The sequence below is a fragment of the Lissotriton vulgaris genome, chromosome 12 (genome assembly GCF_964263255.1).
Source record: "Lissotriton vulgaris chromosome 12, aLisVul1.2, whole genome shotgun sequence".
NCBI lineage: Eukaryota > Metazoa > Chordata > Amphibia > Caudata > Salamandridae > Lissotriton > Lissotriton vulgaris.
In genome coordinates, this window is record NC_141700.1 from 59,620,618 (window position 1) to 59,644,244 (window position 23,627).

General features: G+C 43.8%; 1 protein-coding gene across 3 annotated transcripts in view; it reads right to left on the reverse strand.

The window, feature by feature from the left end:
* The window catches only part of PIAS4 (protein inhibitor of activated STAT 4), a 150,651-nt gene extending 128,633 nt beyond the window's left edge, over positions 1-22,018 (reverse strand). Inside the window, exons 1-2 of one of the 3 annotated variants that reach the window (XM_086947092.1) lie at positions 21,806-21,838; positions 20,957-21,024 (exon numbers count right to left, since the gene is read on the reverse strand). Coding sequence is in view for 1 of the 3 variants with exons in the window: in XM_086947090.1 (XP_086803216.1) it covers positions 21,806-22,018 (213 nt within the window). In the remaining 2 variants the exon portion in view is untranslated. The other 2 variants (XM_086947090.1, XM_086947091.1) reach the window with 2 other exon arrangements.
* Positions 22,019-23,627: the final 1,609 nt, after the last annotated feature.

The following is a 23,627-nucleotide window of genomic DNA, read 5'->3' on the forward strand; positions in this document are numbered from 1 at the left end:
CTTCAATGAAAATTGCCTTCCTTGTCACTGAAAGGGACTAGTTATTACCTTTTTAGAAAATACATCTTTCGTACTGTATGGCTGTGGTAGTGGACACTGCTCACAAATGCAAAGTTTATTTCTCAAAATGGCTCTTCGGATACTTATTTACCAATCTCACTACATAATGTATGTGTGATCTTAAAGGGTACTGGAATAAAATTGTTTAAGTTGTAAACTCTTGAAACCTCTCAGGGCAATATAATATTAGCCAACAACTTACTACAGGATCATCCATAGGTGGTAATGAACATCTACGGGTGATGGCAGGTGAATGGCAGCTCAAGATATGGTCTGCTAAGCCTGTATCAAAGGTCCCAGTTCCTAAACTTGGGTCATGATTTACTAAGTGTGATTTCGAAATATACCATCTCATACATCAATAAGTCAAGCTGTAGTTTTGATACTGATAAAAGGAAAGATTATATAGGAGTATGCACAAACCAGCTTTCACTACACTTCATCTGTGTTTAAAAACGTGCCTGATCTCTTATCCCTTTCCTTGCTGCCGTCGGCCATTGGCGGACGGCAGCACTACCTTCCCAGTGCTGCCGTCGGCCAATGGCCGACGCGGCCCCGCCCACGCACGTAAACGCCCGCACCGCGGCGGAATTACTGCCACGGTTAACAGGTTAAATCAGGATTTAAGTGGTGCTTGACTGCAGAAGTTACTTGCAATTTTTTCATCTGACTATACGCAATAGTAGTCTTTTCAACTCAACGTATTTGAACCACATATAGACCCAATGGGGCTTCTACTAAGATCCAGGGGATTTAAAAAGAATCTGTGGACCATCGTATAAAAAGGGTTGTTTTCATTACTATGAAATTAAGGACTGGCAAAGCCAATAGGTCGCCTTTTCGACTACAGGGCTTTGCCAATTCCTTTTGCCATGATGTAAAGCATCAGTAAATGTGTTTTTTCTGATGTTGTGCAGCTTCCAAAAAAATATAAACAAAGACGTAATGATGTGAGAGCATGACTGCTGGAGTGCGCATCAGGATTCCACTGGTGGCGTGGTCAATATTGATGCACATGCTTATGTGCAGAGTGAACAACCATAGGTGTGTGGTGAAGAAATGCTGGAAGTCCTAGAGATGCTGGGGTGTTTGGTCATATTCCTTTGCACTTTAGATCTGATATCATCAATGAGCAGAATGAGATGCTAAAATGCTGAAGGGATGTCATGGGCAGTTGTGTGCAGTTGAGACGAAGTTTCATGGGCAAACTCAGCAACCAGTAAAACTTAAATGAGGAGATTCTGGTCTACCTTTGGGTAGGTTAGTGAATGCCATGACCTCTGTGTTGCACTACTGGCAGTCCCTTGCAACTTCTGTGACCATTTATTTTAAATTGTGTTAACTCTGGGATTAATTTTTGATGATTCGGAGTATATTTTATTAAATATCTTTTCATGTATGTAGGCAGCAGTAAATGTACATGTATTTATATAGCGCAAATCACTGACCGAGGTCGGTATCTAAGCGCTTGCTTAGGGAACCCGTCCTGGTATTCCCCTGTGAGATAACCCCGGCAGGGTATCCACAAGGTGAAAGCCAGGCATCCCGCCGCAAGGGGCTGTTGTGGAGATTAAGCAAGCTATTGCCCAGAGTCGCAGAGTGTGAACCCGTGAGTGAAGAAGGCACCGGAGCGAGAATTATCGAGTCTGTGGAATTTTTGAGCCCAAGACCCGCCAAGGCGGGGAATTGAACCCTGGTCCAGGGCCGATCTCAGCTTCTGGGTCTGCCGCCTCTAACCCCTGAGCCACACTTCTCCACAAGTGGTTTACTTAATTATACATGCACCTTCAAGCTTTTCTGGCTGCATTATTTTTGCTTTATAATAAAGTAAACTAAGTTATGGGTGGGTCGGCGGGACTCAAGGGTTCAGTCGAAGAGCCAGGTGTTGAGGTCCTACCTAAATTGAGGCAGGGACGGTGATTGCCTGAGATGTAAGAGTAGGATCTTCCTCTGGCCAAGGTCTTGCAGATCTGTGGAATGGTTGAGCGAAGCAGAGATGTCTGGAAATGGGGGTGGGGTCCTCGGTTAGAACCTTTCTGGGACAATATCAGAAGGCATCCAATAGTTGGGTTCGAGTCTCGGTAACGACGCCAAACATCCTGTGATTCTGGGCAAATCACTTACCCCGTGCCTGACAAAAATGAATGTGTGTCCTCATGTAACGTAACTGGTGCCATGTAAAGCGCTCTTATACCCTATTGGGTCTAGTTCACGATATATAAAACTCAGCAAAAAATTTTTTTATCTATCTGAAAGATCTTAGGATGCAAATTAAGGTAAGCTACCTTTGATATTTTGTGTGATAGACTGAATGCAGAAGAGCCTGGTAGCTCAAAGAGATTTGCTTATCATTTTGGTCCAACTAGCTAGATGGGTAATCTGTAGAAAATGGACACTAGCTGCACCGCCATCAGACCTGAAATTAACAGAATCAAGGCGGGTGAGCAAGCTAGAACAAGTTAGTGAAAAAAGGGGAGGAGAAAACTGTGGCTCCCCTTTGTAGTGTGACACGGTGCAGTGACAAGTTCAATGATTACATCACTTCAATTTTGAAGCGTGACTGGTCCGTATCACGTGGTACATCATTCAGCACGACTGTAGACTAATCTCCCTAGGAGGAGTGTCTTCACTTACAACGAGGTTTCCAAGGTTGGGCATCAACTGATTGTGGAATGGGGACAACAAAAATGGGTGGAAGGCAGGTGCGGTCAACTTCTTTTCTACGTCCATGATAATGATCATTCTAGCAAGCTCCTGATCATATGACATGGATTACTGGTTCTCTTCAAAGGATGACTGTTGACATGAATAACTTTATAGCGTAGAAAAGAGCTGTAGGAGTCCACTTGAGCTTAAGATGTCTGTTGTAGGAGTCAACTAGAGCAGTTCTGGGCCTAGATCTGCACAGGAATAGGCAGAGCATTCATTATGTGTCAGGTCTCAGCTTGACGTAAAAGCCAGTTTCAACATGTGGCAAATTTGAGTGGGTAGCCGGGCGAGTAAGGAAAAAGCAAAGCGCCTCAGGTAATCCACGTGTTCTTTAGTTTTGGGTGCATTTGAGAGAATATTAAAAAGGTACGTTTATAGTTCTGACATATTTTATACTTTGCTGCATGAACTCTTGCAATTTGTTTTTGTGTTCATTACGTAAAGTAATTCATTGCTTTCAGCAACCAAAAACCATATCTGAAAATATGTTTCGTATTCTGTTATCCATAGAACCAACACAAATTACATGGAAATTAACATATCAATGTAAGCATAAGAGGAAGTAGCAACCTTGTACTTTGCATGAATGATTTGCATACAAAGTCTGATTTTTCCATCGTTTCAATTTTGGGCTTGGCAGACACGATTATACAACATGATTTTATAATGGCTTTACATAAACGGGTTTCCGGCCCTGGAAGACAAAGCAGTAAAAAATAAAAAAGTAAATTAAAAACAAAGGGAAACAAGCATTTGCAATGCAATAAGACTTGCATTTACACAAGACCTATCACATTGGAAACGGGGGTGCTGGTGTGCAAGAAAGCACGAACGGAAGTGTGGTGGGGTGGCGGAGGGGGTACCGAGAAGTCACTGACTGCGGTAGGGTGGGGGGCACGGAAGAAAATAGTGTTTGAGGTAAAGGGGCCAGTAGCCATGGAAGGATCCTAATGCCAACATGGCCGTCATGGGGAGGGACCAACAGGCCTAAAACTAATCGGAAGCTATCATTTAGGACCTAAACTAGTTAAAAAGATGGGCGAAGCTTCCACGCCATACTGAATACTGCATGCCTCACAAAGCGAGCAGCACATGCGCGCTGGCGCTACAGGCTCGGCCTAAAAACTAAGTACCATATGTATGAACACATTTACCCATAGACACAGAATGGGGAAAACCCTTTGATACATCTGGCCCAAAATCTCGAATGGAAGCCGTACATCTTTATCACACCACAACAAGGTAAAAGGTACACGCTGAATGAATAGTAAGCAGCCTTTTGTCCAAAAAATAAAATAAAAACAAGACTGAAGCTCTTCCCAACTTGCCTTTGTTGCTGTGGATGTGACACTTCTGCATCGTGATCTCAGCTGAGCTGATTGCATCACTGCCCCGCGATGAAGAGCAAATGGTGAACCCCTAGCTCACTCTGTATACAGTAAGAGGGATATGTAGCCGGCACATGAAGTATCCGGGCAGCTTTCTCAGGGCAGATGTACAGTACCAAATCAAGAAGTTGCCTGTAGAATTAGCAGCAGTGGGTGTCAGGAGACCGATTCTGTGATGTGCGTCATCACTGTAAACTAGCTTGGTGGGAGCAAACAGAATGTGGGAGTGGAGGGGGATGCCGGAGTTGTTAGAGAAAAAATATACAAGTGCAAAAATACACTTGTGCTCCAATCGAGTCCTGGAACAAAAAACAAAAAAAGTTGGTGCCTAAAGTGAGCAGTGGAAAGACAAGTAAATTGGTGATGCTCAAGGGGAGGGCCAAAAGTTTTGCACACCATTTTTTTCCTATATGCACCTGGCCTGGAGTTTTACCTTTGCCCTTTAACAGCAATCTTTACCTGTTCAGAGCTGAAAACTCTTCCCAATACTGTGTAAAATCACCCCTAGGAAATGACGAGCAGATGAGGACAAGAGAAGATTTCCCTTTCACTAACAACCTCAGGCTGCAAAATGTATGAGCATAGGCATGCAGGGCCTTGATCATTCCCTTATTCTAGCACAGCCAGTTGTTGACACAGGAGATTTGTGGCCCCTGCAGAAGAGTAACCGTGGGACCTGTGAAAATTTCTGGGCATAAATCAATCAGAAGAGTAGCTTTCACTATCTGGGGTCCACGGAACGTTGTGACCTTTAAAAGACACATTTGCTGATAGAACGTGCCTCTTTAGTTGTACCAGGAGGCCTCTATAGAGGCTAGAGTGTATGACCCTGGTTGAGTAGGGTCGAGGAGCGTTATGTTGAACATGAAGGGATACCATTCGTGAATGGCATCCACAAATACATACCAAACTCATCAACTAGCAGGAATGTAGTAGTTAATGAGAGTTGTGGGAATAAGAGCAAGAACTGGGACGCAGATTGAACTGATGCCATGAAATCAGTGTCATCTTGCATTATCTCAATAGATGGGCAGGCCTCCTTCCTCTGTCTGGAAGCTGCAATTCTGATTGGTGTACTACTTGGATGGTGCCATGGGCCAAGACCGAGATTAAAAGGGCTGGTGACAGTAAGGATGCTGCTGCTGAAGGATACAGTTGTAAGCAACCAGCGGGAAAGCAAAAAGGCAACTTCCACAGCTGCAAAGCTACAGGCGGCCAGCGTGCTCTAGGTTTTATTTTAAATTATGTAATGTATCATCCACGTGACAGCAAACAGGATGTTGTCATCGTAAGACATGGCCTGAACACTGTTCGGCACTTCTAGTCTATCTAGGTGTATTTGAGCCTATTAGCTGACAGACTGAGGACCACATCCAAAGCTGAATGGATGACAGATGACTACAAACGTTCTTCCTCTTTCCGGATGGCTTTTTCTTCTTCGCTCATGTACTCTGGGATTAAAATCAAGGTAAGAGGCGATGTCTGCTGTATTTGGGGACAACACCATCCTATGAGGGCCTAACAGCTTGCAGTCTTGATCAGCCGCCACAGTATAGATACATACTTTTTGAATTTGCACATCATCATGGCCTCCAGATTATGGCAATGGTACATGGCAACATGGGATTACGGAGCACCACTGTGCTGCCTCCATGACAGAGCCAGCGTTTTGCTGTCCACTGAGATAGGATAGGGATGTTGCATTTCTAGTCCAAGCCTACTGTTAGGGTGAATGGTGGGAGATGTAGTCTTTTTCTTCGTCTCCTACCGGATGTGGTAGATGAGTATTGCTCTCACTGTCTCCCCACAAGGATCTCTAAAGTTGAAAACTTGCCAGTCTCCTTGGAGTTGACCTACAATTCAAATCTTTTGACTAATTTCGCTAACACAGATGAATCTGTGGGGGTGGAGAGAGGGTACTGAACCAGATGCCAATGGGCCAGTTATCCTATCCTCTCTCTTCGGTGCTCCTCTGGTACTTTCCTCAGTGAAGTCTTACTCTGTTATACTGGTCACGGTTCGTGAGGCACCCGCCCGACAATGGCAGAGATTGCTTGGACGGAACTGGTAATAAGTTGTGGAAAAAAGAGACACTGGTGGAAGTGGCAGTGAGATGTTTGGGAATTTGGTGCAAAAGTTCTGCATTATTTGTTAGAAGTCTCTGATGCAAAGTCTCTGAGGCACAATGGGGGCACCAGACAGCGAGGACCTTTAGAAGTACAAGGATCTTCATAATTCCAACTCTGTAGGTCTGTGTCATAAAAATAAGAGGTGATGAGAAGCTTCAGTCATCTTCCCACTGGTAGTTCTGTGGATCTTGGTCAGGATCCTCCTCAACCTGACATTTGGCCTTCTTGCTGGGTGGGACTTTATAGGAGCAATACAGTGCAACAAAAAGAAATCTGCTTCAAATACACCAATAAGGCTTCAAATAGATCGTTTTGGTGGTTGGGTTGCAAACTCGGTTGTACTTTTGTAAACTGGAGGGCCCCTTTCTATGAGGTCTACAGGCTCACTTGTTTTCTTTATCTTCTTCCACTTAAGCATACCTTTAGTTGCCACTTGGGAGGCACCTACCTTTGAGAGTGGAGAAAAATGTAGGGTGGTAGCAAGTCCCTTATCAGATAGCATGATCTGCTTCTGAGCCAATAGCATCTGTTCTGTGCCTAAGACTGACTAACAACATACCCATTAGCCATTGAAGTTCGGATCAGTGATGAAGTGGTTGCTGTCAACTACCCTGCACTGACTGTAGTGAAGGAGACTGGTCAACATACCAAGCATCATTGACTACTACCCCCCCCCCCCCTCCTCACTGAAGGCTTTACTGGCAGGGAAAGCCATGATGCCCATAGCCAGACAGGTAGTCAGCCGTTTTAAGAATTTTTCCACCTTGTGTCAAGAATCTGAGGCTGGTTACATTGACTTTTTAGGGAACGTCATGGACATACAGCAGGCGTCTGAAGAAGCTACTGGTAGAGACTTATTTTTTTGAAGTGTACTATATTTTTTTACTTTGTGCCTTTTTGGAGGCTGCAGGGAGAGCACTCCTCAAGATTTCATCGCCTGAGGGGGGAAAACGTATGCAATATTTCACAGCCTTCAGCCTAGTCTTTAGGATATAAACAATAGATCAAACGCTCAGTCATCACCAAAAGGCTAGTTCTTGATACAGATGCTCATGGTCTAAAGAGGGCCTTTTTTTTAGGAGAATTAGCCAAAGTGATGGTCAGTTCTCTCACAGTTCCTAAGGCCAAAAAACAACATTTCTTAGCCAAAAAGGCTAAGAGGTGCTTTGGAGAACACCCAGGGAACGAAAATGTTAAAAATAAAGAGTTACTTTGAGGAAGACCAAAATTCACATGGAAATCTTTGCATGCACACAAGGTGCAGTGAAAAGGTGCAGTGAAAAGCTGAATTATGGTAGCCACTAGTAGGAATAGCATTCACATCAGATGTTGCAGTTTTGGCGATTTTCAGTGAGGTGACACTGCATGCAAATGCACTATTTTACAGCATCTCAGAACTGTTTCTGGTGTTGCTGTTGAGGTAAATCATAGAGACTACAAACTCAGAATGATTGAAGTGTGGAACAGGTTTGAAAAAGCCAATGACAAACTGTATAGTGTTGCTTCTCTTCAACATCTGGGACATACAATAAAACCAAACAAGCACAACAGCAAAGCAAAAAAATAAGAGTAAACCATGCCACAGACACGGACAGTATGACCAATAATACTTAATAAGATAAACTAGAGATACTGGCATATCCCAATTACTTTAATTTCTTATCACACTAGCATCAAATAGTTACTACGTTATAGCACTGATTAAGTGTCTTTACTGCCCAAAGGTATGAACAATTGTTATTGCAGAGAGAAGAAAAAAAAAACCACAAGAGAAAAATATCAGTAGAAAAGGAGCCGGTAATATACATAACTTAGTGTTTAAACTACAATACGTCTGCAACGTGTTAATTGTGTGTGCCCAGAAGTCCTCTGCAAAGGTCTCCGAAGAAGACTGCGAATTAAAGCGTGTATTTTACCTAAATGGGAAAGTAATTTGCCTTTATTTTTCCATGTAAAGTTCTTAGTTTATCAGCTACTCGGCCTAAACCATCCAGCAGCAACATTTGAGTATAATTAAAGGAACAGAATCAAGGCACTGATATATAGGTTAAGAGTTGCAGGTCCAGTCCTTATCACCCAGGCAAGGGGGCAGCAGGTCAAAACAGTGGAGCAGCAGTCCAGCGGAAGCAAAATAGTCTTTCCTGGCAGAGTCCACAAGTGTACAGAGTAGTTGGATCTAAGGGTTTAATATTGTATACCTGGAGCCCACTTTGAAGTATGTGGAGCTTCTATGCATTCCCAGCCTCCTGAGTGGTCAGGCATTCCCTCCTTGTCCTTGCACCACCCTATTTGGGGTCACAAAAGACCAGTGAGAAACCCTCTGGTCGAGTGCTCATGCAGAGCTTTTGTGATGCGCAAGTGTGGTAAAAGACAGCCCCTCCTCTTTCAAATCAGTTGCCAATCCTACCAACACCTACCTTCCTTTTGTCTCACTGTCTGGGAACAATGCACAAAGACCAACTGCCAGCTACACCTAGTAATGTGACCCAAGATCAGGCTGCAGGGACCAAGTAGTTAGGGCAAGAAAAAGCCAACTTTCTAAAAGTGCCATTTTCAGATTGTGAATTAAAATCTGACTTTACCATTAAGGAGAGCTTTTAATTAAAATTCTTTAGACACCAAACTCGACCTGTCCACCTACTTCCAATTTTAAGGTAACATTTATTAAATGTAATAAGGTAACCCAATGATATCCTATAGAAGAGTTAGGCCTTGCCAGTAATGAAAACAAATGTATGAGGTTCGGACTACCAGGACATGTAAAACTTAACATAATCTTTTAGGGGCACAAACATGTCACTGAATTGCTATTAAAGAGTCTTAGATAACTCTGTAAATCATGTTGTTTTTCTCTGACAGAGGCAAAGATGGGAGGAGGAAGGTCATTAACCTATATGGATTTTTACGTTTGGCTTGACAGTGCGACTGTCACCTGACCTTTTAACCTACACCAATATTCTACAGTTCTATGCTTCCACCCAAATACATACGCTGTCCCATATTATTTACGTGTAATGCTTCACATAACTATGCCTAGTTTGTTTAAAGCCAGACCTATTGGCATTGCCCAGTATTGTTTTTCATTTGAGACAGACAGAGCAGCGTGGAATCCTCCACCCAGCCCATGAACAACAGGCCACCTCCACTGGGAGGGATTCCATCTCTTCAGATATTTTTAGTACTCTGGGTGCTTGAAGGGCTCAGAGCGGCCTACCTCAAATAGGAAGAGACACTCCAGCCATGACACTAACTCACCTACAGGCTCCAACAGTGTGCCACCAGGCCTACCTCAAATAGGAAGACACACTCCAGCCAGGACACTAATACATCTACACACTAGACCAAGCCAATAGAATAGTTACAATGTGAACTCCCAGTATATTATACACATTTAGAAACATTTCACTGTGAAATGGGACATCAAGCAAACATACACAGTAACCATACCGAGAAACATTTCACCGGGAAAACGTGTAGCAAACCCAGCAGGGAAATCATAACAGAGCAAGCGCAGCAAACGTGCAAAAACGCCCAGCGGGGAACTTGTAGCAGAGCACGGCAGCAAACGTGTAAAACACCCGGAAGTGAAATTATAGCAGAGCAAGCGCAGGTTCATCAAGATACAAGGCGCACGCTTACTCTAATAAGGACGGTAGGCCGCTACACTAGCCTATTGAATTTCAATTACTTTGGGGTGACTATTTGCATGATCCTACCTACTTGTAGTTCGAGGCCTTTTATGAATTCGATCCCATAGGTTCAGGACTATTTTGAACCTAAACTGACACAACTGAGCCCTGACGAAGTTCCAACAGAACGAAACGCGTTGGCTGTGGTTGAATTTTAATAAAGGACATATTTGGATTAATTGGAAGCTTTTTTGACTCCATTTCTGGTGCACCGTCCTTATCTTCATGAATGAGCACAGGAAACCTGTTAAGAAACACGCAGTAGAGAAATCCTAGCAGAGAAAGCGCATCAAACGTGTAAAGAAACACCTGGCAATTAAATCATAGCAGAGGAAGCAGCAAACGCGTAAAGAAACACAAGGCAGTGAAATATTAGAACAAGCACAGCAAACGTGTAAAGAAACAGCCGGCAGAGCAGCATAACACCGCACCGTGAATTCAAGTCACAGCATCGAAGTCACATAGGGAGTCATCACTGTGAGTGGACAGCACAAGCAGACCCAAAAAGATACATTTCACTACTGCACCATCTGAGGAAAGCGAACCCGTGGACAGCATAAATACACAAAATGATACACTGTTACCAGAGCAAAGTCACAAATATACACAACCCTTCCTGTTTTTTGGTGCATGAAAACATGTACTTAAACATCTCATTTTCACATCAGGGCGAATGGGACAGAGACATTTCTATGACTAGAAAAAAGTAGAACAGAGGCACACACATTTGGCGGGGCAACAACGACAAAACACGGAGACAACTCGTTGTGACGTCAGAAAAACAAAACGGACAAATACACAGAAGAAACGCGTGAAACCAGAGCAAAGCGAGCACACATGAAAATATCTTCTTGTAACGGGAGAGCAGAGAAAATTAAAAACACCAAAGAAAAGTAAAAATGTGTCATTCTTGCATCAGAGAAAACCAAAATCCCCTTTGGCACCAGATTAAATCAAATGCCATTGTGAAATCAGAGCAAAATAGGACGGGTGACTCGTCCTTTCAGAGCAGAGGTGACACCCAGAAAACGCGTAGATGTGACAACACTGCGGGTACAGAATGCTACAAAAAAAAAAAATACAAAAAAAACACAGTCCTATAAGGCCGAAACAGAAACACTACCCTATATCGCCAGTGAAACTACAGAGTAGGAACTCAATTTGTGACGATGAAGCAAAGCAGATTAGAGGCTCTGTGGTAAAAGATTGAAAGTATAAGTAAATAAATAAAGGATACAGCGATCGCTGCTTGATGCGGTTTTGGAGGTGGGAGGACTGGTACTAAACAAAATATCTGGAGTTTAAGTATTCCTTACAATCTGCACCCCCTCCCTTCCTACAGATCCCCAAGTTCACATCATGCCCTGTGTCTTGTAAAAATGTCCCTCCCCAATCCTACTGACCAAGCTTCGCCCCCGGAGCCAAGATGTTGATGGCTTGGGGGCAGAGTCAGGGGATACGAGCGGGTGCTCATGCTTTCTGTTTGTACCTCGTGACACAAACTTAAGGAATCCGAAGGAATAGAAATCTCCCTCCACCAGGTAAGTTGTATCCTATAAGAGATCCCAGGGATGAGAGCTTTATGACCCCAGCCCCCCCGGGAGCGGTTGTGATGGGACATTGTGTTTAATCCTCTGGAAGAGGACCCAGACATACATTTATGGTATAAAGAGTGGCACTTCCTGCCCCGCCAAGAGCACCAGACTTAACAGATGATGACACAGAGGTACTGCAGGACATCCGCTCGTCGTACAGTAGTTACGCCTGGCGCCTCTAATAGGCAATCAACAATAATGGCCTACCCCTTGTGCGCTCTGTGGTTAGAAAAAATTATGTATTTGATAAGACAGGGTATAATTAAGCCTTCTATCTATATGAACTGCACTCTGTTACAGATTACATCGACGCATGCGCCTCTATATGTGTGTCTGAGTGGTCCACCACCGATCTAACAATTCCCTCTATCTTCTAACTGTGAAAAAAGGGGGAAGTGAGATTGACAGTGCCTCACGGAAGCAACACCAAGGGGAGGATCTGACAGTGAACTGCTCAGGGGTTTTTAAGATAATTCAGATATCAAGGGCGCACTGCCTCAATTTCTACGTTACGGTGTGTAGTAAAATTGTTCGATGTGTAGTCCGTAAAGAGCAGACGGAAAAACACCCTTAACCGTCTGAAAAGTCAAAGACTATATAACAATTACAAAGCTGTGCTCTCGCAACTACAATAAGGTGTCACAAAATTCAGTACAATGACCAAAGTAATTCAATGAACAGAAGCAGATTCTTTAGTGTGTTTCTTGTCACAGCAAGATGATGGTTTATTGTATCCAGACTTGAGGAATGTCACAGTAAGCCGACACGTGTTTCGTCGTGTACATTTGAGTCAACACGACTCTTCAGGGCTGGTGGTACAAAAAAATATAACGTATGCATATTCAGTTGTGCGTCATATCACTGTAACATACTGCATATGGTGACAAGAGTGCATCATACATGCAGTTGTGACGTGCGTATCCATTCGCACGTGGTGGATGTGATTGGTGATGACGCTCGAGATGTTGGGAGTGTACCACTGCAAGGGTGTGAGTGGTTGACCTTGAGTGGTAGTGAGGTTTTGGTGATAATGACATAAGTGTGTGATAAGTGTTTAGCATGCACACGGTAGTCCTGCAATCCGACGGTTTATAAAGTGATAAAAATGTCCAGGTGAGAGCAATCTAAAGTGAAGTTTGTGTGTGAAGTTATTTGTGATAAGTTCAAACAGGATCGTGTAAGGGTAGTTTATATTTAAAAGATCGGTGGTATCCGAAGTGAATTAAAGGAAAATAAACTCTCTCTAAACAGGTAAAGTAATTACCTTTAGATTCCACTCCAAATGTATGGGTTGAGAATAGTCTGGAACCTGTAGTAGCGTTCTATGTGTGTAGATTAGAGAGAGACTAGAGGGAGAAAGGAAAAAACTCATCAGGAAGGCATTAAAATGGGGAATGTCCGAGGACACCTGTGTTGAAGGCAACAATTGGAATAGTGAGGTTAAAAGAGACAAAGTGGAAAGTGTTCTTACCACTGAGTCTTAGGATTCAAATTAATGGGTGAGTAGGAATAGTATATCCAGTATAGTCCGGTGCAAGATATTATACTTGCCTTTATGTTCCGCCCTATTAGGTTGGACAAAGTCTTCAAATTTTAGCACTATGGTAAAAGGAAAAGTATGAAATGCAAAGGTTATCAGGCTGGAAGTGACGTCTATTGTGTCACTCTAAATTACATTAGTGGTAAAATTGGCTGCAACCGTAGGTAGGTAAAGAATAAAACTGTACCTTAATACGGGTATGTATCAGGCAGTAACCGGGAGGGGATCCGTCTGTAGAGGTACTTCAGAAAACGGGTTCGTTTTCTCATTAGCGGTGTGCTGCGGAAGGTAAAAAGTGTATGTGCACGCATTAGAAATGCGAGAGCCTGGTCGTATTAGCTCCTTAAGTTAATTTACGAAGGGAATTCAGTCGTTGTGGAGAGAGCCCAACAACTTACCCGTAGAGCGGTATCCCTCCTCTGTTGGTTCCCGGTCGCCGTCTTTCGTGAACGGACACGTGACCGGAGGGGAGGTGTCTCTTTATCGGAGTATTAAACATAGAAGATGTCGATTCATTTGCTGTCAAAACATGACCGCCATGTTTGACAGGGGAGTTGATAATGTGAGATACATGGTATTCGGGTATTTAGGTGTTGTAGGATGATTGGAGGTGTACAAAATTGCTACACCTAATGGAAGGAGATAATGATGAGTATAAATACAGGATATGTGGGCAATCCTAGTTCAATTATTGGTAGGTGGAAAGTAAGTCCTAGCGACTATTATGTTCTCTTATTTTCCTCTTTTCAATGTGTAATAAAATCTTATTACATAGTGTCCTGTAGATGGGTAATGGTGAACAGGTACAGTATATTGAGATGTGATTGCCAGCGGCTGATGTGACCCGGTGCCCATAGACGTGCTGACGTTATAGAACCCAATTAGATAACATAGCCATTCAAAGGGTGAAGGTGCATCATCGTCACTACACATTCGTGAGCTCACTCATCATGTTCTCAACAGTATTTCATTTCTATATGATCATGCAAACGTTGTGGTTGATAGTATGTGATGGACCACAGTGCAAGTAACACATTAAAATATACAATACATCATAATCGTGCACATTGCAGTACATGTAATTGGTGGTATCATCCTCTTTCCAAAAGGTATAGACATCTCTAGAAGTGTCTATGTTTGATTATGTGAATCAGTGACTAGTTCTTAAAAACAATAATGCAGTGAATATCACAAATATAGGATCCCAAGGGGTAACTATTAGTCACCCAGAAAATATTGAAGCTCAGGGTCGTAGTTTAGCCCATGTTCCACGCTTTGTAGACGCATGATCCATGTGGCTTCTCTGCGTCTGAGTGTCAATTCTCGGTTACCCCCTCTGATATTGAGGGGAATCATGTCAATCCCAAAGACACGCACTTTGATGTCATCCTCCAGAGGTTGACATTCAGATATGTGTAGGGCTACTGGGTACCTGGGATCTCTTTTCTGAATAGCTCTGTGTTCTGCGATTCTTTCTTTCAGAGCCCTGATCGTGCTGCCTACATAGATCTTGCCACATTGGCATTCGATTATGTACACTACGAATTTGGTCAGGCAAGTAATGTTGTGTTTGATTTTGTACACTGTCCCTTCCGGACTTTTGAAAGTTGTGGTGCCATGTTTACCCCAAATGCACATGGAACAGAAACCACACTTGTGGAATCCTAGGCCTCGTGTGGTTAGCCAGTCACGAGCTGTAGTGTTTGGGGGAACTGTGGGGCTCAATTTATTTCTCAGAGTAAAGCCCTTTCTGTATGTGATGGAAGGTCTGTCCGGAAGAAATTCCTTAAGCACGGGATCCTCTGTTAAGAGTTTCGAGTGTTTATTGAAGCTCTTTTTGGTGGTGTGATTGAGTGCATTGAATTCTGTTATTAGTCTGATTTGCTGGCCGGAGGACTCTACCTCCGTGCGTGTCTTCAAACAATCTGGTCTCGGGATGATTCTGGTCCTTTGTTCTGCTGTCTTGAGGGATGCCTTAGAGTACCCTCCCTTTCGAAATCTGTCTTTCATGTTGGAAATGCAATTCTCAAATTCACTGGGTTCGCTACAGTTACGTTTGGCTCTTAGGAATTCTCTCCATTTAATGCCTTCCTGATGAGTTTTTTCCTTTCTCCCTCTAGTCTCTCTCTAATCTACCCACATAGAACGCTACTACAGGTTCCAGACTATTCTCAACCCATACATTTGGAGTGGAGTCTAAAGGTAATTACTTTACCTGTTTAGAGAGAGTTTATTTTCCTTTAATTCACTTCGGATACCACCGATCTTTTAAATATAAACTACACTTACACGATCCTGTTTGAACTCATCACAAATAACTTCATACACAAACTTCACTTTAGATTGCTCTCACCTGGACGTTTTTATCACTTTATAAACCGTCGGATTGCAGGACTACCGTGTGCATGCTAAACACTTATCACACACTTATGTCATTATCACCAAAACCTCACTACCATTACACTACCACTCACACCCTTGCAGTGGTACACTCCCAACATCTCGAGCGTCATCACCAATCACATCCACCACGTGCGAATGGATACGCACGTCACAACTGCATGTATGATGCACTCTTGTCACCATATGCAGTATGTTACAGTGATATGACGCACAACTGAATATGCATACGTTATATTTTTTTGTACCACCAGCCCTGAAGAGTCGTGTTGACTCAAATGTACACAACGAAACACGTGTCGGCTTACTGTGACATTCCTCAAGTCTGGATACAATAAACCATCACCTTGCTGTGACAAGAAACCCACTAAAGAATCTGCTTCTGTTCATTGAATTACTTTGGTCATTGTACTGAATTTTGTGACACCTTATTGTAGTTGCGAGAGCACAGCTTTGTAATCTGACAGACTGGTACTCGCCTGATTCCTCACTTCTCATCATCAGCTACTGTCAACCCGAAAATAAAGAGGGAGAAAAAATAGTGCAATCAAACCAACAAACCATCATGTGTTACACAACCCATTGTAGTGTTGCCATATCCCTAAAAAATGGAATACAGATATATCACCATTAAAAAGAGCTGAGCAAACTAGCAACTATATCTTTATTCTGTGCTGTTAGCTCACTCTATTAAAAATCAACCGACATGTTTCATCACTGTTATTTACTTTACCAGCGATTTCTTCAGGGTTTTGGGTCAGCATATAAATTGCACGTTTTGAATTCTTCCCTTGTTGTACCAGGTGGCCTCCACTGGCGTGCCCACCCGGCCCCCGTGGAAGAATGTGTAGCTGTTCGGTGCCCCTATCTCTGTAGTGGGTCCAGTCGACCGCCAATAGGTCGGTATTGTTACCGCACACTTGTGTGGTCTCTGCTCACCCCCCACATTCTTCCACGGGGGCCGGGTAGGCACGCCAGTGGAGGCCTGTGGACAAACTAGGAGAGAGGGGGGGTGGGGGGGGGGAGGGGGAGGGGGAGAGAAGGAGGTATTGTGCAAAAATATGTTTAGAAGGGAGAGGAATGGAGCGTTGAGCTGGACGAGAAAAGTTGAGTGGGAAATAAATAAAGTGAGCGCGGTGTCCCTAAAGTGTGTGCCGTGCTCTTTAAAGTAAAGTAAACAAGCTTTCGGTAAAGCCTCTTTTTTATATCTGCATCACGCTTTCACTGAGTGAAAGTGCGATGCAAAAATAAAAGTGCTAATATTTAGTGATACGAGAGCTGTGGAACCACGTTTCAACTCATGCAGTTGTGTCTCTACAGATCACCATCTGCTTGTGGAGAAAGACAGAGGGAAGGGGAAACAAAAAGTGCTTACCCAGTAATTAACCCCTTCCATGCGGCCACGATTCTGCGCCTGTGCGGCAGAATCGCGAGTGGGCGGGTTTATGACGGCCCCCAGCTGTCATCAGCACACGAGCACCGTAGTGCATGACGGCTGGGGGCCGTCATCAGCATGGAAGAGGTTAAAGGCCACAGTATCAGGACGCCAGTAAAAGATGAAATCCCGGTGGGCGGGGACACAAGTGGGCAAGGCGGTAAACAGGAGGGACTAAGAAGCCTCCTTTTCAATGGAAGTCGCCAGCGAATGAAAAAGATGGGCGGGGCTTCTGAAAGCTTCAGAATCCAGATTGGATTTCAAGAAGCCCTCAGCATGGCGAGAGCAACGCATGCGCTGCTCACTCCAGGCTGAGACCCAACACAGGCTGAGACCCAACAATCAATACCACTTGAGTAGGAACCCCTTTTAAATGCAAATGATATTTCCTGATCAGAACGAGTTTGCCCATTACATGCTTGGAGTCCCCGACCCAACACTATAGATGCAAGTTGAAGGGCTGCATTGGAAAAGCGGCGTTGGTGTTTGCCAGATAGACAGGGTATTTCCCAATGCTCGATGTAGACCTATCAATGTATTGTGATTAGCAGATCCAACTCCTTGGTCTGTCTCCCTGGGCACTGCGTGTGCTGGATTTCCAGCTGTTTTTTAAAAGATGACAAAAGTACTATTGTTATTTATAATCTGCATTTTTCACTCTATACAAAATGTATCGAAATACTTTAAGTATGTGTTTCACAACATTGTTGATCATATGTTTTATCTGCTCATGACCACAACATGGAGGCGTAGAGTAGAACAAGACACGCTAGATCTCCCTCACTCAGAAATATTCGACATATAGATATTATATACATATAGTTTTTTTTAAACCCATGTGTGCTGCTTTACACGCATCGGTCCGGCCGATATTGCTTTAAGATGACACACTTAGAGTCACGGGTTTAAATCAAACGTAAAGACCCGCGTCTGACGCACTAGCAGATACCCCAGCATGCACCTGGCGGTGCAACTTAGTAACGGCTACAGAACGCCACCACGGTAAGCGCGGCTCAGAAAATTCATCTAGTTAACGCGGCTAGCGCATAGAGTTATAAACGATTGCACACGTTGTTGAAACGAAGAGGAACTATTAAGTAACAACTTCTAGAGAGTATAGTGGCAACGTACCTATGGTTTATATTACTCAAGCAGCCCACGAGCAAACAATGGTTAAATGATTTACAGAGTGTATAGTTGAATGGGTAGATCGCTTCATTTCACTGCAATCCGGCAACTTATAAAATGGTTATGTTTTTGGTTTATACAAGAACTAAGAGCGAGAGAAGGTATAGAAATGTATAACATTATTGCGAGAAGACCCTGAACTTGTAGAAAAGTATTTATGGGTGGTAATAGTATGCATAGCAAAAAGATTGAATGATATATCATTTTTGACAGATTGATCCCTTGATAAAGGCGCGGGGCGCCGAAATGCATCGGGAAAGTTGCATATGCAATCGATGTTGAATATGATATAAGCACGAAAATGCACTATTAAAGTGAAGATAGATGTGAAGCCAACATCTGATACAAAAAATTGATCAATAAACGGAATTATTGATAAGAAATACAAAAGTACTTTTTTCATCTTTTAAAAAACAGCTGGAAATCCAGCACACACAGTGCCCAGGGAGACAGACCAAGGAGTTGGATCTGCTAATCACAATATTATTTCCACACTGCAGAGTAGGGAGTGATACCAGGGAGCACGTAAAATGCAAAGGAACATCACTAAAAAAAACGCGCAGTGCAAGTCCATTATTCATTAGGACCTATCAATATATTCATCCTACCTGGCAATAACATAATAAATGTTACAAACAGGTACTGATCTAGCATAGACACTAAATAGTGTCATACCAGTACATAGGGAAATTTTAGCAAGAGTCCCATTAGATCAGGAGAATTTATTGCCAATACTGTGTGCAAACAAGCAATATTTTTTTTACCAAAACCAACAGCCCCCAAACCACCCAGATGTCATTGGGGGATTTTACCCCAACACTGTATGAAACAAATCCATTTACAAACACTTTTTCCACCGCTTACATCTTGGAATAAACATCATGCATGCCTATAAAGGAGGTCCATTCAAAAGAACAAATCAATAAAATATGGGAGCAACCCCATCCAAAGTCCAAGAGATCATGGAAAGACCTTACTGCTGCTAGCCTCGATGACGAGGGGTTTTAAACCGAAACCGGTCCCAGGATGCTTGTTTCTGGTCTAGGGAGGATCTGGACTGGCAGTTTGGGCTGGACCACCATGGGGAACATGTATACGGCTGGGTCTAAATTGGAATGCTGTGGCATGCAAAACAAATGAAGGAATTAACCTACATCTGTGACTGGGGATTCATATTTGATTCATTCACCATTCAGTTCACCATCTGTTCTTTTTGCATATGTCGCCCCAAGTGGAAGGGTATGCCCAGACGTTGGTCCAGTGCTCGCTACGCCACCAGATTCAAGCTAGGCTGGCTGATATGGGGTGTTACCCTGAAACCAGTCCCAGGATGCTTGTTTCTGGTCCAGGGAGGACATGGCCTGGCAGTTCGAGCTGGACTGTTCCCATGGGGAAAAGGGTCAAGACTGATTTGCATATGTCTGGGTCTTAACTAGAATGGCATGCAAAAGAAATGATGGATTTAACCCAGATCTGACAGCGGGGGTTAATGTTCGATTAATTTAGCATTCGTCCATCATCTGTTCTTTTTGCATTGGTCATACATGGGGCAATCGCATCCACCCATACATTCTTATGATAAATTACACCTCCTCGAGGCAGGCCTCAAGTTGTAGAAAATCACTTTCACCAAACAATCCCAACTTTGAATGTTTGCTGCACCGCACAGGACAAAGTGGTAAAGCGTTAAACTTTGTTGAATCATAAAATGTTGTGTCAGACAGGTACTCCTTCAGTATAAAATTTATGTTGGACATCACACCCTAGCACTATAGGACAAGGATGCGTGAAATGGCGAAAGGCAGCCTAAAGTATGTCAGCACTAGAGGAGAGAGTAAGAGTATCTAGTAGATATCAGTGGCAGCCGGCATGCCTGGTGGAAGGCGAGCGGAAACGGTGTGCAATGTAAAGAAAAAGAAAAAAACATTAACACTTACCTTGCCAGGTCCTGTGTCTCTGCTCCTGCTCTCCTCGTCAGACTGAGGCACTGGAAGACAGCCAGGCTCCTGTGACCAATCACATGGCTGCAATGCAGCGTTGTGATTGGTCAGGAAAGCCTGGGTTCCTAGCAATCATAACGCTGCAATGCAGTGTTGGGATTGGTCAGAGCATCCTGGATCGATGCTCAGCCAGGGAATGGGGGCTTGGTCATGTTTGCCATTCAGGCTGTAATGCAGCCTGCATGGAGAAAGGAGAAAGTGTGCATGACTGATTTGGGTGGCCCAAGAGTGACGACCAAACAGTCATGTGTATTAGGATTGGGCAAACCACTCCTCCCTGTACTGAGAGCAAAGCAACCCTGCCTACAAAGCAGCAGGAAACACAAAAAGATAACAACTCAAAGTTATAATTTTATGTTTGCTTTACTTTGCACTACTCAAAAGCAGTGGGTCGACGCTCCTCCGCCCCTGTATGGTGCTGTTGTTCTACCTCCTTTTCACAGTTACACAACTTTAGTAACTTCAAAGCATAAAAAGTTAGTACACCTGTCATTTCCTTTCTCCAGACCACACACTCCTAGTACATCCTACCAGTATGCTGGATGACGCGACTACCACGCTTTGTAGTCCACATTGTCTCAGTGTAACACTGCCTATACATTGACACACTTGTATGACTCACGGTGTCTAAATGTTTGTTAAGTAAAGTACTCTGACATTCTACTTGGAATGTGTAGCACTATAAAATACATGCAAGAAATGGGCACCAGTGGACAGTTGTAGGTTAGGAATCGGTGGAGGGGCGCCAACAAAGATTCTTAAGCAGGCACCAACAACGTTAAAGCCAGCATTGGACAAGCATGATAAGTTTAAGGATTCTTACCTCTTGCGTCAGTTGGCTTCAAACACTTCATTTTGATTTTTTTATATAAAGGATTGTGGTTGGATGTCCTAGAGATGAAATATGTATGGAACACTAATTAGAGCACTGGGCAAGCAAGAGTTAGTGTCCAGCAGGTTGGGGCTGAGCAGAAGAGACTTAATCGTTGGGTCTAAACATCTATAATTTGATAGAAAGGAGGTTAATAGCCCGGATGTGTCCTGAAAGTTTACTTAGCAAGGAAATGCCTCAAGAAAGGATGCTTATCTGACCCTACATCAAGATTGGGCAGAACTCTCAAACAATCCTGTCACGCATGAGGAACACGCTGTAGTTTGTTTTCCTTTGCATTGCTCATATTATAATCGTAATAACATAACTATAAGAACCAGCATTCAAAGGAATTGAAGCTGGAAGATGGTCTCGGGCAACTGAGAACCACCAGGAGTCTCTGCAGACAGGAAGCGGGGGTGCGTCTGACCTGGCCTCAGGAGGTTGGGACAACAGGGAAGCGCGAGCCCCCTGCCCCACAGGAAGAATGTAGGAGAGGCTGATCTGTAAAAATAGGCAGCATTTGATGTAGAGGGTCAGAATCACCCAGGCGGGACAAAGCCACCTATTCTCGTCAGAACCAAGGGGGAGGGGTCGGTTGTCTACTCTGGTCAGGACAACTACCGGGATAACAGCAATTCTATCAGGGCCTGCGGCTAAAGCACTAGTCTTCACCCCCTCTCCCTTCTCGTGAGCCTCGAAGCTGCAGCCTCTTCTGGGTCCGCGGCACCGAAAGGTCTCTCTCCTCCCAAGGCCGCGCCCTCTGTCCCAGGCACCCCTCCCCTGCCCCCTCCCGTTTACCTTCGCCTCCACCAGCTCCGCCGCCATCTTGGCTTCCCGCGTCATCCGCGCCGGGTACCGCCGATGCACGTGACCCAGCATCTCGGGCTGCAGCCAATGGCCGCGCGCCTCTCTCACCGGCTCGCCCTGCCTGTTCTGCGCATACGCCTTCGCTGCCATCTTTGGACTCTTCCAATGGGAGGACCGCGTCGCCTTTTCACCGCCTCTCGCCATTGGCGCTATTTTTTTGAATAAACGTCACCTTAAAGAGGTACGAACAGTAAATAGGGGACTATTGAGGCGCCTTTCTGCGTGGAAGGATCGATTGCGTGGTCGGTGGGTTGAGGCCTACTCATTTTACCTCAGGATGCAGACCGGTCTTTCCTTCCGTTTAGGGGTGTGCTACCCAGAACCTTGTCGGGGGGGGGGGGGGGTTCTACCTTGGCTCTTCATCTGAATTTAACACGAATTGAGCCAACCTAATCTTTATCATGTAGGTTATGTAAAAATAACAAGTAAAAAAAATGGTAAATGTGCTTTCAAGTGAGGTCATTTATTGCCCCCCCCCCATTATGATTCTGAATCTTAGAAATGTGATAAAATCTCTTAAAAATGTAAAAAAAAGTTTATTTCTTTGGCATGTGGAAGCTTGGACCTTAACCCCTTGCATGCTTCTGTCGGCCAACTGCCGTCGCATGCGCGTAGTGCTGCGCATGTCCGTTGGCCGACGCAGCTTTGCCCACTTATTAAACGCACCACACCGCAGTGGAATTGCCGCTGTGGTAAACGGGTTAATACATCACATTATAGCAATGCACTGAGAAGTACTTTATTAAGCGTGATAATTTTTAAACATCAACTTTTAGTGAACTAGGAGGCCTGGTTCTAGAGGGTGGGCCAGACGCACCCAAGGAATACCCTGGCCCACCCAAGGCTATTCAGAACTGAAAACAAGCGTTTCACCTTAATGTTTCACAGGGGCGTGCAGTCATGAGAGAGGTGTGAAGTCAGCCGAGTTTATTAGCTGCTGTGATGTACAAATGACCAGCATGGATATCCTGAAAACGTAATTACGATGCTGGGCTTATTGCATTGTATTTTTAAACTTCAATGCTTTGCTAAGTAAAAAGCTGCCAAAGTTTTTTAAAAACATGAAAAGCTGTAAAGTAGCTCTGTATGGCAGCAGAAACATTTCAGCTTCTTCACCTGACCAGGAGCATGCTACAGTCTTAAAGTTCTGCATCTTAAAGGTTTGACAAGCAGCATCCCTCCCCTCCCCCAAAGCCGGAAGCACATCAAAGAAAGCAAAGTATGTAGCTCTTTGAGTGCAGATCATTGTGATAAAAATGTCAAATGTGGACAGATGCCAATACCTAAAATGTCAGATCAATTAAATACTTTTTTGTTTTTTGGCCAGTATTCACTCACCTTCTTGGCCCACCCATTCTTCTGTACGGCCCTCCCAAAGAAACAATTCTAGAGCCGGGATCTTGTACTGGTTCAGATTTTATGGCATGACATGGAGGCTAACATTATGCAAATCTCCTTTATTGCGCAGCTCAGAGCAGCAACAATTGGAGAGATCTAGAACGTCAAAAACATTCTAACAGGTTATAAAGCTCCTCCACACGCAGTCTTCTCCCTTCTTTGTTGCTGCTGCTCACAAGATAAGTACACCTCTTATACTTTGTATGTATATAGTTTGTCTGTTGAGCATTGAGTGCTTATTGAATCCCCCCCTCCCACCAGCTGTGAATGTGTATTTATTTTGTTACAGAGTTTTATATATAGCGCAAACTTGACCCGAAGGTATTGGGTATCAGAGTGCTTTACACAAGTACCA